Here is a 15,405-nt window from a genome sequence, read left to right as displayed (position 1 = left end):
CGAACAGGTTGAGGTTAAGAGGGAGGATGTGCTGGAAATTTTGAATGATATGAGGACAGATAAGTCCCCGGGGCCAGACGGGATATACCCAAGGATATTACGGGAAGCGAGGGAAGAGATTGCTGCGCCTTTGGCGATGATCTTTGCGTCTTCCCTGTCCACTGGAGTAGTACCGGATGATTGGAGGATGGCAAATGTTGTTCCCTTGTTCAAGAAAGGGAATAGGGATAACCCTGGGAATTATAGACCAGTCAGTCTTACGTCGGTAGTGGGCAAATTATTGGAGAGGATTCTGAGAGACAGGATTTATGATTATTTGGAAAAGCATGGTTTGATTAGAGACAGTCAGCATGGCTTTGTGAGGGGCAGGTCATGCCTCACAAGCCTTATTGAATTCTTTGAAGATGTGACAAAACACATTGATGAAGGAAGAGCAGTGGATGTGATGTATATGGATTTTAGCAAGGCGTTTGATAAGGTTCCCTATGGTAGGCTCATTCAGAAAGTAAGGAGGCATGGGATTCAGGGAAAGCTGGCTGTTTGGATACAAAATTGGCTGGCCCAGAGAAGACAGAGGGTGGTAGTAGATGGAAAGTATTCAGCATGGAGCTCGGTGACCAGTGGTGTTCCACAAGGATCTGTTCTGGGACCTCTGCTCTTTGTGATTTTTATAAATGACTTGGATGAGGATGTGGAAGGCTGGGTTAGCAAGTTTGCTGATGACACGAAGGTTGCTGGAGTTGTGGATAGTGTGGAAGGCTGTTGTAGGTTGCAACGGAACATTGACAGGATGCAGAGCTGGGCTGAGAAGTGGCAGATGGAGTTCAACCTGGAAAAGTGTGAAGTGATTCATTTTGGAAGGTCGAATTTGAATGCAGAATACAGGCTTAAAGGCAGGATTCTTGGTAGTGTGGAGGAACAGAGGGATCTTGGGGTCCATGTCCATAGATCGCTCAAAGTTGCCACCCAAGTTGATAGGGTTGTTAAGAAGGCGTATGGTGTGTTGGCTTTCATTAACAGAGGGATTGAGTTTAAGAGCCGCGAGGTTATGCTGCAGCTCTATAAGGCCCTGGTTAGACCACACTTGGAATATTGTGTTCAGTTCTGGTCGCCTCATTATATGAAGGATGTGGAAGCTTTAGAGAGGGTGCAGAGGAGATTTACCAGGATGCTGCCTGGACTGGAGGGCATGTCCTACGAAGAAAGATTGAGGGAGCTGGGGCTTTTCTCATTAGAGCGAAGAAGGATGAGAGGTGACTTGATAGAGGGGTACAAGATGATGAGAGGCATAGATAGAGTGGATAGCCAGAGACTTTTTCCCAGGGTGGAAAGGGCTATCACCAGGGGGCATAATTTTAAGGTGATTGGAGGAAGGTTTCGGGGAGATGTCAGAGGTAGGTTCTTTACACAGAGAGTGGTGGGTGTTTAGAATGCACTGCCAGCGGTGGTAGTAGAAGGAGATACATTAGGGGCATTTAAGCGACTCTTGGATACGTACATGGATATTAGTAGAATGAAGGGTAGGTAGTTAGTTTGATATTAGAGTAGGTTAAATGTTCGGCACAACATCGTGGGCCGAAGGGCCTGTACTGTGCTGTACTGTTCTATGTTCTATGAAGTAGGGGAGCACATTGTAGATGCCCTAACTATAGCCTTTCAGAGTTCCCTCGATTCAGGAGTGGTCCCTCTGGATTGGAAAGTTGCACATGTCACTCCACCTTTTAAGAAGGGTGAAAGGGGGAACCAAGGAATTACAGACCAGTTAGCCTGACATCTGTGGTGGGAAAGTTGCTGGAGTCTATAATAGAACATAGAACATTAGAACATAGAACATTACAGCGCAGTACAGGCCCTTCGGCCCTCGATGTTGCGCTGACCTGTGAAACCATCTGACCTACACTATTCCATTTTCATCCATAGGTCTATCCAATGACCACTTAAATGCCCTTAAAGTTGGCGAGTCTACTACTGTTGCAGGCAGGGCGTTCTACGCCCCTACTACTCTCTGAGTAAAGAAACTACCTCTGACATCTGTCCTATATCTATCACCCCTCAACTTAAAGCTATGTCCCCTCGTGTTTGCCATCATCATCCGAAGAAAAAGACTCTCACTATCCACCCTATCTAACCCTCTGATTATCTTATATGTCTCTATTAAGTCACCTCTCCTCCTTCTCTCTAACGAAAACAACCTCAAGTCCCTCAGCCTTTCCTCGGAAGACCTTCCCTCCATACCAGGCAACATCCTAGTAAATCTCCTCTGCACCCTTTCCATAGCTTCCACATCCTTCCTATAATGCGGTGACCAGAACTGCACGCAATACTCCAGGTGCGGCCGCACCAGAGTTTTGTACAGCTGCAGCATGACCTCGTGGCTCCGAAACTCGATCCCCCTACTAATAAAAGCTAACACACCATATGCCTTCTTAACAGCCCTATTAACCTGGGTGGCAACTTTCAGGGATTTATGTACCTGGACACCAAGATCTCTCTGCTCATCTACACTACCAAGAATCTTCCCATTCGCCCAGTACTCTGCATTCCTGTTACTCCTTCCAAAGTGAATCACCTCACACTTTTCTGCATTAAACTCCATTTGCCATCTCTCAGCCCAGCTCTGCAGCCTATCTATGTCCCTCTGTAACCTACAACATCCTTTGGCACTATCCACAACTCCACCGACCTTCGTGTCTTCCGCAAATTTACTAACCCACCCTTCTACACCCTCTTCCAGGTCATTTATAAAAATGACAAACAGCAGTGGCCCCAAAACAGATCCTTGCGGTACACCACTAGTAACTAAACTCCAGGATGAACATTTGCCATCAACAACCAGCTAGCCAATTTCTGATCCAAAGCTCTAAATCACCTTCAATCCCATACTTCCGTATTTTCTGCAATAATCTAGGATAGGGTGACTGAACAGTTAATCAGGGACAGCCAGCATGGATTCATGACGGTAAGGTCATGCCTGACAAATCCCATTGAATTATTTGAAGAGGTGACCAAGGAGTGGACAGGGGAATGTCTATGGATGTTGTTTATAAGGACTTCCAGAAGGCATTTGTTAAAGTCCCACATAAGAGACTGTTAACTAAGGTATAAGCCCATGGAGTTGAGGGCAAATTATTGACATGGTTACAAAGCTGGTTGAGTAGGAGGCGACAGAGAGTGGGGATAATAGGTAAGTCCTCCGATTGGCAGGATGTAACTAGTGGTGTCCCACAGTGATCTCTGTTGGGGCCTCAATTATTTACATTATTCATTAACGACTTGGATGATGGCACAGTAAGTCATATATCCAAATTTGCTGATGATACAAAGTTCGGCGGCATTGTAGACAGTCTAGATGATAGCATAAAATTGCAAAGAGATATTGACAGACTAGGTCAGTGGGCAAAACTGTGGCAGATGGATTTCAATGCGGGCAAGTGTGAGTTTACCATTTTGGACCAAAAAAGGATAGAGCAGGGTACTTTCTAAATGGGAAGAGGTTACGTACAGTGGATGTCCAAAGAGACTTGGGGGTTCAGGTGCATAGATCTTTAAAATGCCACGAGCAAGTTTGCACTGGAGTGCTGACTTGGATTGCATTAGAGTGCCACAGTGGAAGTTTGGTAACTGAGGATAATTAAAGGTTAATTTTATCTTAAATCTAATCTGTCTTTTATTTAGCAAGTCAACTTAACAGTTACTGTTAGGGTTGGAGAAGGTGAGTTTTAGACCAGCTTTAAACAGGGTTCACTCAGGCTCTGCTTGCAGCTGCACCTTGTTAATTAGAGAATTGGCTTGAACCAGTTTTCAGGGGGCTAGAGTCAGTCAGTATAAAAGTGAGCCATCTTACAGTGCTGACTTTGTTTGCATTGGAGTGCTGACTTGGGTTACATTAGAGTGCGACAGTGGAAGTTTGGTAACTGAGGAAGTTTGGTAAGGAGGGAGCGAGGAGCTCCTTTCACTTCCTACCTGTCCTCAGAGTGAGGGGAGCCGAGAGCTTCCAAAGAGCACAGCTGACTGGGAGAAGACTTGGAGGGTGGAATTCCAGACCGGTAAGTATAAAAAAACTTACCTCTGGTAAAAAAAGACTGAAAGTGACGTCACAGGAAAGCTGTGACTTGATTGGCTGGTAGGGAATTTTTTAAACTGAATTTGAAAATAAAACATTGATAAAAATTGATTAAAACCCTAATTACTAATTTATTTATTTATTTATTTGTTTAATAAAGAGTAACTAAACCAGAGGGAGGAGATTACTGTATTTAGCATTTAATATTTATAGTAGGAATCTAGCACGAGGAACTATATAGTTATTATAACAATTTAGTAAGGATTTAATAAGTATTTATTTATCTTAAATTAATTTATTAATTAGTGCTAGAAATGTCAGTTAGAGGGGTGAAGTGCTTCACCTGTGAGATGTGGGAAGTCCGTGACGCTTCCAGCGTTCCGGACGACTATGTCTGCAGGAAGTGTACCCAGTTGAAGCTCCTCACAGACCGCATGGATCGGTTGGAGCGGCAACTGGATGCACTTAGGAGCATGCAGGTGGCAGAAAGTGTCATAGACAGGAGTTTTAGAGAAGTGGTTACACCCAAAGTGCAGGCAGATAGATGGGTGACCGCGAGAAAGGGCAGGCAGTCAGTGCAGGAATCCCCTGTGGCTATCCCCCTCTCTAACAAGTATACCGTTTTGGATACTGTTGGGGGGGGGATGGCCTATCAGGGGAAAACAGCAGCAGCCAGAGCAGTGGCACCACAGCTGGCACTGTTGTTCAGCAGGGAGGGACAAAGCGCAGAAGAGCAATAGTTATCGGGGACTCTATCGTCAGGGGCACAGATAGGCACTTCTGTGGACGTGAAAGAGAGTCCAGGATGGTATGTTGCCTCCCTGGAGCCAGGGTCAAGGATGTCTCTGAACGGACAGGGTGCATTCTGATGGGGGAGGGTGAACAACCAGAGGTTGTGGTACACATCGGTACCAACGACATAGGCTGGAAGGGGTGATGAGGTCCTGCAGGGGGAGTTTAGGGAGTTAGGTAGTAAGTTAAAAAACAGGACCTCGAGGGTTGTAATCTCGGGATTACTCCCTGTGCCACGTGCCAGTGAGGCTAGAAATAGGAAGATAGTGCAGCTAAACACGTGGCTGAACAGCTGGTTCAGAAGGGAGGGTTTCAGATATCTGGACCATTGGGATCTCTTCAGGGACAGATGGGACCTGTACAAGAAGGACGGGTTGCATCTAAACTGGAGGGGCACAAATATCCTGGCTGTGAGGTTTGCTAGCGTCACTCGGGAGGGTTTAAAATATGGTGTGGCAGGGGGGTGGGAACCAGAGCAGTAGGACAGCAGGTGAAATAAATGAGGGGGAACTAGTAAATAAGGCCAGTAAGACGAAGAGGAAGAGCAGGCAGGGAGATGTTCCATTCTTGGAACTATGAAGTTGTTGCTATTACAGAGACTTGGTTGAGGGAAGGACAGGATTGGCAGCTAAATGTTCCAGGATTTAGAAGCTTCAGGCGGGATAGAGGGGGATGTAAAAGGGGTGGGGGAGTTGCATTACTTGTTAAGGAGAATATCACAGCTGTACTGCAGGAGGACACCTCGGAGGGGCCATGCAGCGAGGCAATATGGGTGGAGCTCAGGAATAGGAAGGGTGCAGTCACGATGTTGGGGGTTTACTACAGGCCTCCCAACAGCCAATGGGAGGTCGAGGAGCAGATATGTAGACATATTTTGGAAAGATGTAAAGGTAACAGTGTTGTAATGGTGGGTGATTTTAACTTCCCCTATATTGACTGGGACTCACTTAGTGCTCGGGGCTTGGATGGGGCAGAATTTGTAAGGAGCATCCAGGAGGGCTTCTTGAAACAATATGTAGATAGTCCAACTAGGGATGGGGCCGTACTGGACCTGGTATTGGGGAATGAGTTCGGCCAGGTGGTCGAAGTTTCAGTAGGGGAGCATTTCGGGAACAGTGACCATAATTCCATAAGTTTTAAGGTACTTGTGGATAAGGATAAGAGTAGTCCTCGGGTGAAGGTGCTAAATTGGGGGAAGGCTAATTATAACAATATTAGGCAGGAACTGAAGAATTTAGATTGGGGGCGGCTGTTTGAGGGTAAATCATCATCTGACGTGTGGGAGTCTTTCAAATATCAGTTGATTAGAATCCAGGACCAGCATGTTCCTGTGAGGAAGAAGGATAGGTTTGGCAAGTTTCAGGAACCTTGGATATCACGGGATATTGTGAGCCGAGTCAAAAAGAAAAAGGAAGCATTCGTAAGGGCTGGAAGGCTAGGAACAGACGAATCCCAAGAGGAATATAAAGACAGTAGGAAGGAACTTAAGCAAGGAGTCAGGAGGGCTAAAAGGGGTCATGGAAAGTCATTGGCAAACAGGATTAAGGAAAATCCCAAGGCTTTTTATACGTATATAACGAGCAAGAAGGTAACTCGGGAAAGGGTTGGCCCACTCAAGGACAGAGAAGGGAATCTATGTGTTGAAATGGGCGAGGTACTAAATGAGTACTTTGCATCAGTATTCACCAAAGAGAAGGACTTGGTGGATGATGAGCCGAGGGAAGGGAGTGTAGATAGTCTCAGTCATCTCATTATCGAAAAGGAGGAGGTGTTGGGTGTCTTGCAAAGCATTAAGGTAGATAAGTCCCCAGGGCCTGATGGGATCTACCCTAGAATACTGAGGGAGGTAATGGAGGAAATTCATAAGATCATTAGAGAGGAGTAGGCCGTCCGGCCCCTCGAGCCTGCTCCGCCATTCAATAAGATCATGGCTGATCTTTTCGTGGACTCAGATTGTTGGGGCCTTGACAGAAATCTTTGCAACCTCATTGGCTACAGGTCCCAGAGGACTGGAGAATAGCCAATGTTGTTCCTTTGTTTAAGAAGGGTAGCAAGGATAATCCAGGAAATTATAGGCCGGTGAGCCTTACGTCAGTGGTCGGGAAATTATTAGAGAGGATTCTTCGTTACAGGCTTTACTCCCATTTGGAAGCAAACGAACGTATTAGCGAGAGACAGCATGGTTTTGTGAAGGGGAGGTCGTGTCTCACTAATTTGTTTAAGTTTTTTGAGGAAGTGACAAAGATGATTGATGAAGGAAGGGCAGTGGATGTTATCTATATGGACTTCAGTAAAGCCTTTGACAAGGTCCCGCATGGCAGACTGGTACAAAAGGTGAAGTCACACGGGATCAGAGGTGAGCTGGCAAGATGAATACAGAACTGGCTCTGTCATAGAAGACAGAGGGTAGCAGTGGATGGGAACTTTTCTGAATGGAGGGATGTGACTAGTGGTGTTCTGCAGGGATTAGTGCTGGGACCTTTGCTGTTTGTAGTATATATAAATGACTTGGAGGAAAATGTAGCTGGTCTGATTAATAAGTTTGCGGATGACACAAAGGTTGGTGGAGTTGCGGATCGTGATGAGGATTGTCAGAGGATACAGCAGGATGTAGATCGGTTGGAGACTTGGGCGGAGAAATGGCAGATGAAGTTTAATCCGGACAAATGTGAGGTAATGCATTTTGGGAGGTCTAATGCAAGTGGGAAGTATACAGTAAATGACAGAACCCTTAGGAGTATTGACAGGCAGAGAGATCTGGGCGTACAGGTCCATAGGTCACTGAAAGTGGCAACGCAGGTGGGTAAGGTAGTCAAGAAGGCATACGGCATGCTTGCCTTCATCGGTCGGGGCATAGAATGTAAAAATTGGCAAGTCATGTTGCCGCTGTACAGAACCTTAGTTAGGCCACACTTAGAATATTGCGTGCAATTCTGGTCGCCAAACTACCAGAAGGACGTGGAGGCTTTGGAGAGGGTACAGAGGAGGTTTACCAGGATGTTGCCTGGTCTGGAGGGCATTAGCTATGAGGAGAGGTTGGATAAACTCGGATTGTTTTCACTGGAACGACGGAGGTGGAGGGGCGACATGATAGAGGTTTACCAAGTTATAAGCGGCATGGACAGAGTGGATAGTCAGAAGCTTTTTCCCAGGGTGGAAGAGTCAGTTACTAGGGGGCATAGGTTTAAGGTGAGAGGGGCAAAGTTTAGGGGGGATGTGCGAGGCAAGTTCTTTACACAGAGGGTGGTGAGTGCCTGGAACTTGTTGCCGCGGGAGGTGGTGGAAGCAGGTACCATTGAGACGTTTAAGAGGCACCTTGACAAATACATGAATAGGATGGGAATAGAGGGATACGGTCCCTGGAAGTGCAAAAGGTTTTAGTTTAGGCAGGCATCAAGATCGGCGCAGGCTTGGAGGGCCGAATGGCCTGTTCCTGCGCTGTACTGTTCTTTGTTCTTAGTTCAAGTGCAGAAAATAATCAAAAAGGCTAATGGAACGCTAGCCTTTATATCTAGAGGATTGGAGTATAAAGATACAGAGGTTATGCTGCAGCTGTACAAAACCCTGGTTAGACCCCACTTGGATACTGTGAGCAGTTCTGGGCACCACACCTTCGGAAGGATATATTGGCCTTGGAGAGAGTGCAACGTAGGTTTACAAGAATGATACCTGGACTACAGGGGTTACGTTACGAGGAGAGATTACACAAATTAGGCCTGTTTTCGCTAGAATTTAGAAGGTTAAGGGGTGATCTGATTGAAGTCTTCAAGATATTAACAGGAAAAGACAGGCTAGAAAAAGATAAACTATTTCCACTGGTTGGAGATTCTAAAACTAGGAGGCATAGTCTAAAAATTAGGAGCAGACCGTTCAGGAGAAATGTTAGGAAGTACTTCTTCACGCAAAGGGTGGTAGAGGTTTGGAACTCGCTCCCACAAACAGCAGTTGAAGCTAGAACAGTTGTTAATTTTAAATCTGAGATAGAGTTTTGTGAAGCAAAGATATTAAGGGATATGGGCCAAAGGCAGGTATATGGAATTAGGCCACGGATCAGCCCTGATCTCATTGAATGGTGGGACAGGCTCGAGGGGCTGAATGGACTACTCCTGTTCCTACCTTCCTATGTTCCTATGGCTGCTGGTTGTTCACCCTCCCCCATCAGGGTGCTTGCAGCCGTTCAGTGACACCCTTGGCCCTGGCACCAGGGAGGCAACACACCATTCTGGATGCACATCTGCAGCCACATAAACGCCTGTCTGTTCCCCTGACTATTGAATCACCTATCACTATGGCTCATCCAGTCTTTCCTGTACCCCACTGTGCAGCTGAGCCACCTGTGGTGCCATGGACTTGGCTCTGGCTGCACTCCCCAGGTGAAGCATCACTTTCCTCAGTATTCAGAACACTAACAGTGAGATGCACTCAAGGGTCTCCTGCACTACCTGCCTGATTCTCCTTGACTGTCTGGCGGTCACTCATTCCCTCTCTCCTTACATAAGCTGCAGGGTGACCACATCTATAAACATGCTGGAATACAGACAAGCCATGAGGTAACAACAGCAACTTATTTATATGGCAGCTTCAACAGAATAAAACATCCAAAGGCATTTCACAGGAGTGATTATCAGCAAAAATCGAGCCACATTAGGACAGGTGACGAAAAGCTAGGTTTTAAGGAATTCTTGCAGGAGGAGAGGAAGGCGGAGAGTTTTAGGAAGGGAATTCCAAAGCTTAGGGCCCAGGCATCTGAAGGCAGGAACACCAAGGGTGGAGTGAATAAAATCGGGGATGCTCAAGAGGCCAGAATTAGGATGGTGGAACAGAATCAAAGGGCTGAATGACCTGCCTCTGTTTCCTTCCCAGTGCTGAGTGTCAATATGTCTGTTTTTCAGAGCTGATGGACTGTGACGAGCTTCACACTGTAATCAGACTAGTTCTGAAAGCTGGCAACTACATGAACGCAGTAAGTACATAATAACGTGTGGATCTGGGGTACGGGTTCCACATACTGAGACTCTCACTGGGGTACGGGTTCCACATACTGAGACTCTCACTGGGGTACGGGTTCCTCACACACTGACTCTCACTGGGGTACGGGTTCCACATACTGAGACTCTCACTGGGGTACGGGTTCCTCACACACTGACTCTCACTGGGGTACGGGTTCCACACACTGAGACTCTCACTGGGGTACGGGTTCCACATACACTGACTCTCACTGGGGTACGGGTTCCTCACACACTGACCCTCACTGGGGTACGGGTTCCACATACTGAGACTCTCACTGGGGTACGGGTTCCTCACACACTGACTCTCACTGGGGTACGGGTTCCACATACTGAGACTCTCACTGGGGTACGGGTTCCACATACTGAGACTCTCACTGGGGTACGGGTTCCACACACACTGACTCTCAGTGGGGTACAGGTCCCACACACACTGACTCTCACTGGGGTACGGGTCCCACACACAATGACTCTCTTTGGGATACGGGTCCCACACACACTGACTCTCACTGGGGTACGGGTTCCTCACACACTGAGACTCTCACTGGGGTACGGGTTCCACACACACTGACTCTCACTGGGGTACGGGTTCCACACACAATGACTCTCTTTGGGATACGGGTTCCACACACACTGACTCTCACTGGGGTACGGGTCCCACACACACTGACTCTCTTTGGGGTACGGGTTCCACACACACTGACTCTCACTGGGCTACGGGTCCCACACACACTGACTCTCTTTGGGATACGGGTTCCACACACACTGACTCTCACTGGGGTACGGGTCCCACACACACTGACTCTCTTTGGGGTACGGGTTCCACACACACTGACTCTCACTGGGGTACGGGTCCCACACACACTCACTCTCGCTGGGGTACGGGTCCCACACACACTGACTCTCACTGGGGTACGGGTCCCACACACACTGACTCTCTTTGGGGTACGGGTTCTACATACACTGACTCTCACTGGGGTACGGGTCCCACACACACTGACTCTCTTTGGGGTACGGGTTCCACACACACTGACTCTCACTGGGGTACGGGTCCCACACACACTCACTCTCGCTGGGGTACGGGTCCCACACACACTCACTCTCGCTGGGGTACGGGTCCCACACACACTGACTCTCTTTGGGGTACGGGTTCCACACACACTGACTCTCACTGGGGTACGGGTTCCACACACACTGACTCTCACTGGGGTACGGGTCCCACACACACTGACTCTCACTGGGGTACGGGTTCCACACACACTGACTCTCACTGGGGTACGGGTTCCACACACACTGACTCTCACTGGGGTACGGGTTCCACACACACTGACTCTCACTGGGGTACGGGTTCCACACACACTGACTCTCACTGGGGTACGGGTTCCACACACACTGACTCTCACTGGGGTACTGGTCCCACACACATTGACTCTCACTGGGATACGGGTCCCACACACACTGACTCTCACTGGGGTACGGATCCCACACACACTGACTCTCACTGGGGTACGGGTTCCACACACACTGACTCTCACTGGGGTACGGGTTCCACACACACTGACTCTCACTGGGGTACGGGTCCCACACACATTGACTCTCATTGGGATACGGATCCCACACACACTGACTCTCACTGGGGTATGGATCCCACACACACTGACTCTCACTGGGGTATGGGTCCCACTCACACTGACTCTCACTGGGGTACGGGTCACTCACACTGACTCTCACTTGGGTATGGGTCCCACACACACTGACTCTCACTGGGGTACGGGTCACTCACACTGACTCTCACTGGGGTACGGGTTCCACACACACTGACTCTCACTGGAGTACGGGTTCCACACACACTGACTCTCACTGGGGTACGGGTTCCACACACACTGACTCTCACTGGGGTACGGGTTCCACACACACTGACTCTCACTGGGGTACGGGTTCCACACACACTGACTCTCACTGGAGTACGGGTTCCACACGCACTGACTCTCACTGGGGTACGGGTTCCACACACACTGACTCTCACTGGGGTACGGGTTCCACACACACTGACTCTCACTGGGGTATGGATCCCACACACACTGACTCTCACTGGGGTATGGGTCCCACTCACACTGACTCTCACTGGGGTACGGGTCACTCACACTGACTCTCACTTGGGTATGGGTCCCACACACACTGACTCTCACTGGGGTATGGGTCCCACTCACACTGACTCTCACTGGGGTACGGGTCACTCACACTGACTCTCACTTGGGTATGGGTTCCACACACACTGACTCTCACTGGGGTACGGGTTCCACACACACTGACTCTCACTGGAGTACGGGTTCCACACACACTGACTCTCACTGGGGTACGGGTTCCACACACACTGACTCTCACTGGGGTACGGGTTCCACACACACTGACTCTCACTGGAGTACGGGTTCCACACACACTGACTCTCACTGGGGTACGGGTTCCACACACACTGACTCTCACTGGGGTACGGGTTCCACACACACTGACTCTCACTGGGGTACGGGTTCCACACACACTGACTCTCACTGGGGTACGGGTTCCACACACACTGACTCTCACTGGGGTACGGGTTCCACACACACTGACTCTCACTGGGGTACGGGTTCCACACACACTGACTCTCACTGGAGTACGGGTTCCACACACACTGACTCTCACTGGGATAATGGGTGGGCCTGGCCTGTGCATATTGAGCAACCTCTGTTGAAGTCTTGTGATGGGTGGTGATGGTGAACGGATGTCAGCAGGGCATTTGTTTTATTCGTTTGTTGGATGTGGTCGTTGCTGACAAGTCCAGCATTTGTTGCCCATCCTTAATTGCCATTTACAACTGAGTGACTTGCTCGGCCATTTCAGAGGGCATGGAAGAGTCAACCGCATTGCTGTGGGTCTGTAGTCACACGTAGGCCAGACCAGGTAAGGACAGCAGATTTCCTTCCCTAAAGGACATTAGTGAACCGGGTGGTGTTTTTACAACAATTGACAATGATTCGATGGTCACCATTAGACTAGCTTTTAATTCAGATTTATTAATTGGTTTCCAATTTCACCATCTGTCATGGCGGGTTTCAAACCCGTGTCCCCCGAGAGTTAAAACTAAAAAGTGCTGGAAATACTAGGCAGGTCTGGCAGCATCTATGGAGAGAGAAGTAGATGAAAGGTCACTGACCTGAAACGTTAACTCTGCTTCTCTCTCCACAGATGCTGCCAGACCTGCTGAGTATTTCCAGCACTTTTTGGTTTTTATTCAGATTTCCAGCATCTGCAGTATTTTGCTTTATTTCCCTAGAGAATTTAGCTTGGGCTCTGGGTTACTAGTCCAGTGACATTACCACTACACCACCGCCTCCCCTCCATCCATTCCATTGAGTGGGTGAGTGGGATTGTTGGGGTTTGGGGTTGTGGCTGTCTCGGAGTGAGGGAAGGGGGAGTCTGGGATACTTGCTGCTCTCAGGTGGTGCTGCCCATTGTCCATTCTCTCTCTCTCTCAGGGCGGCTATGCTGGGAATGCTGTTGGATTCCGAATGACCTCATTACTGAAACTCGCCGAGACGAAGGCAAACAGACCCGGAATGAACCTGATGCATTTTGTCGTTATGGTGAGAGATTATTTTAAATCGCATGTGGATCTGACAATAAAGACAGTTCAAAGTGTGTGACAATATTCAGTGTTGGGGGCTGTGGGAGGGGATCGTATGGTTGGTATGGGAAGGTATTTTGGGGATGTGGGATCTATTACCCTAGTGAGAGGGATATTGAGGTAGAGTATGAGGGGATTCGAGAAACACTCGATTTGGGTTTGGATGGTGAGCTGAGATTGAGGTGGAGAGTTCTGGAGTGCAGTTGGCACCCATGGGAACATCCATTGGAAAGTTTCAGCAGGTTAAGGACTGTTCCGTTTCGATATTCCTGAATCTTTAAAAAAAAATCTATTTTCTAGGAGGCTGAAAAGAACGACAAGAAGTTGATGGATTTCCCGAGTAAACTGCGGCATATCGGAGAATCCTCCAGGTAGGAACATTCCCCAATTGGTGGGGGCATTGATCATGTGTTCACTCATTTGTCGCAGTCCCAAAGCCATCCCCCTCACCCCCAGTGTCTCCCTTCAGGCTCTCCCACCCCCACCCTGGCTATTTACCCAGTGTTGACCTCAGTCTCCCCCATCCTGGGTATTTACCCAGTGTTGACCTCAGTCTCCCCCATGCTGGGTATTTACCCAGTGTTGCCTCTCAGTCTCCATTGGCCTGGGTATTTACACAGTGTTGCCTCTCAATCTCCCCCATCCCGGGTATTTACCCAGTGTTGCCCTCAATCTCACCAATCCTGGGTATTTACCCAGTGTTGCCCCTCAGTCTCCCCCATCCTGGGTATTTACCTAGTGTTGCCCTCAGTCTCCCCCATCCCGGGTATTTACCCAGTGTTGCCCCTCAGTCTCCCTTGGTTTTTTTTTTATTCATTCATGGGATGTGGGCATCACTGGCTATGCCAGCATTTATTGCCCATCCCTAATTGCCCTTGAGAAGGTGGTGGTGAGCTGCCTTCTTGAACCGCTGCAGTCCATTAGGGGTAGGTAGACCGACAGTGTTAGGAAGGGAGTTCCAGGATTTTGACCCAGCGACAGTGAAGGAACGGTGATATAGTTCCAAGTCAGGATGGTGTGTGACTTGGAGGGGAACTTGCAGGTGGTGGTGTTCCCATGCATCTGCTGCCCTTGTCCTTCTAGTTGGTCGAGGTCGTGGGTTTGGAAGGTGCTGTCTAAGGAGCCTTGGTGCATTGCTGCAGTGCATCTTGTAGATGGTACACACTGCTGCCACTGTGCGTCAGTGGTGGAGGAAGTGAATATTCGTAGATTGGGTGCCAATCAAGTGGGCTGTTTTGTCCTGGATGGTGTCGAGCTTCTTGAGTGTTGTTGGAGCTGCACCCATCCAGGCAAGTGGAGAGTATTCCATCACAATCCTGACTTTTGCCTTGTAGATGGTGGAGAGGCTTTGGGAAGTCAGGAGGTGAGTTACTCGCCTCAGGATTCCTAGCCTCTGACCTGCATTTGTAGTATTTATATGGCTACTGCAGTTCAGTTTCTGGTCAATGGTAGCCCCCAGGATGTTGATAGTGGGGGATTCAGTGATGGTAATGCCGTTGAATGTCAAGGGGAGATGGTTAGATTCTGTCTTGTTGGAGGTGGTCATTGCCTGGCACTTGTGTGGAGCGGATGTTACTTGCCACTTATCAGCCCAAGCCTGGATATTGTCCAGGTCTTGCTGCATATCTACACGGACTGCTTCAGTATCTGAGGAGTCACGAATGGTGCTGAACATTGTGCAATCATCAGCGAACATCCCCACTTCTGACCTTATGATTGAAGGAAGGTCATTGATGAAGCAGCTGAAGATGGTTGGGCCGAGGATACTACCCTGAGGAACTCCTGCAGTGATGTCTTGGAGCTCAGATGATTGACCTCCAACAACCACAACCATCTTCCTTTGCGCTAGGTATGACTCCAGCCAGCGGAGAGTTTTCCCC

General features: G+C 48.7%; 1 protein-coding gene across 1 annotated transcript in view; it reads left to right on the top strand.

Moving 5' to 3' along the window:
• LOC137371056 (FH2 domain-containing protein 1-like) overlaps positions 1–15,405 on the top strand; it is a 104,767-nt gene that overhangs the window by 76,777 nt on the left and 12,585 nt on the right. Inside the window, exons 6-8 of the mRNA XM_068032955.1 lie at positions 9,748–9,818; positions 13,377–13,484; positions 13,826–13,896. Of these exons, the coding sequence (XP_067889056.1) occupies positions 9,748–9,818; positions 13,377–13,484; positions 13,826–13,896 (250 nt within the window). The remainder of the gene's footprint in view (positions 1–9,747; positions 9,819–13,376; positions 13,485–13,825; positions 13,897–15,405) is intronic.

This window comes from Heterodontus francisci, chromosome 6 (assembly GCF_036365525.1).
Source record: "Heterodontus francisci isolate sHetFra1 chromosome 6, sHetFra1.hap1, whole genome shotgun sequence".
NCBI lineage: Eukaryota > Metazoa > Chordata > Chondrichthyes > Heterodontiformes > Heterodontidae > Heterodontus > Heterodontus francisci.
The sequence above is the reverse complement of the archived record's forward strand: the minus strand, read 5'-3'. Positions and strand labels throughout refer to the sequence as shown.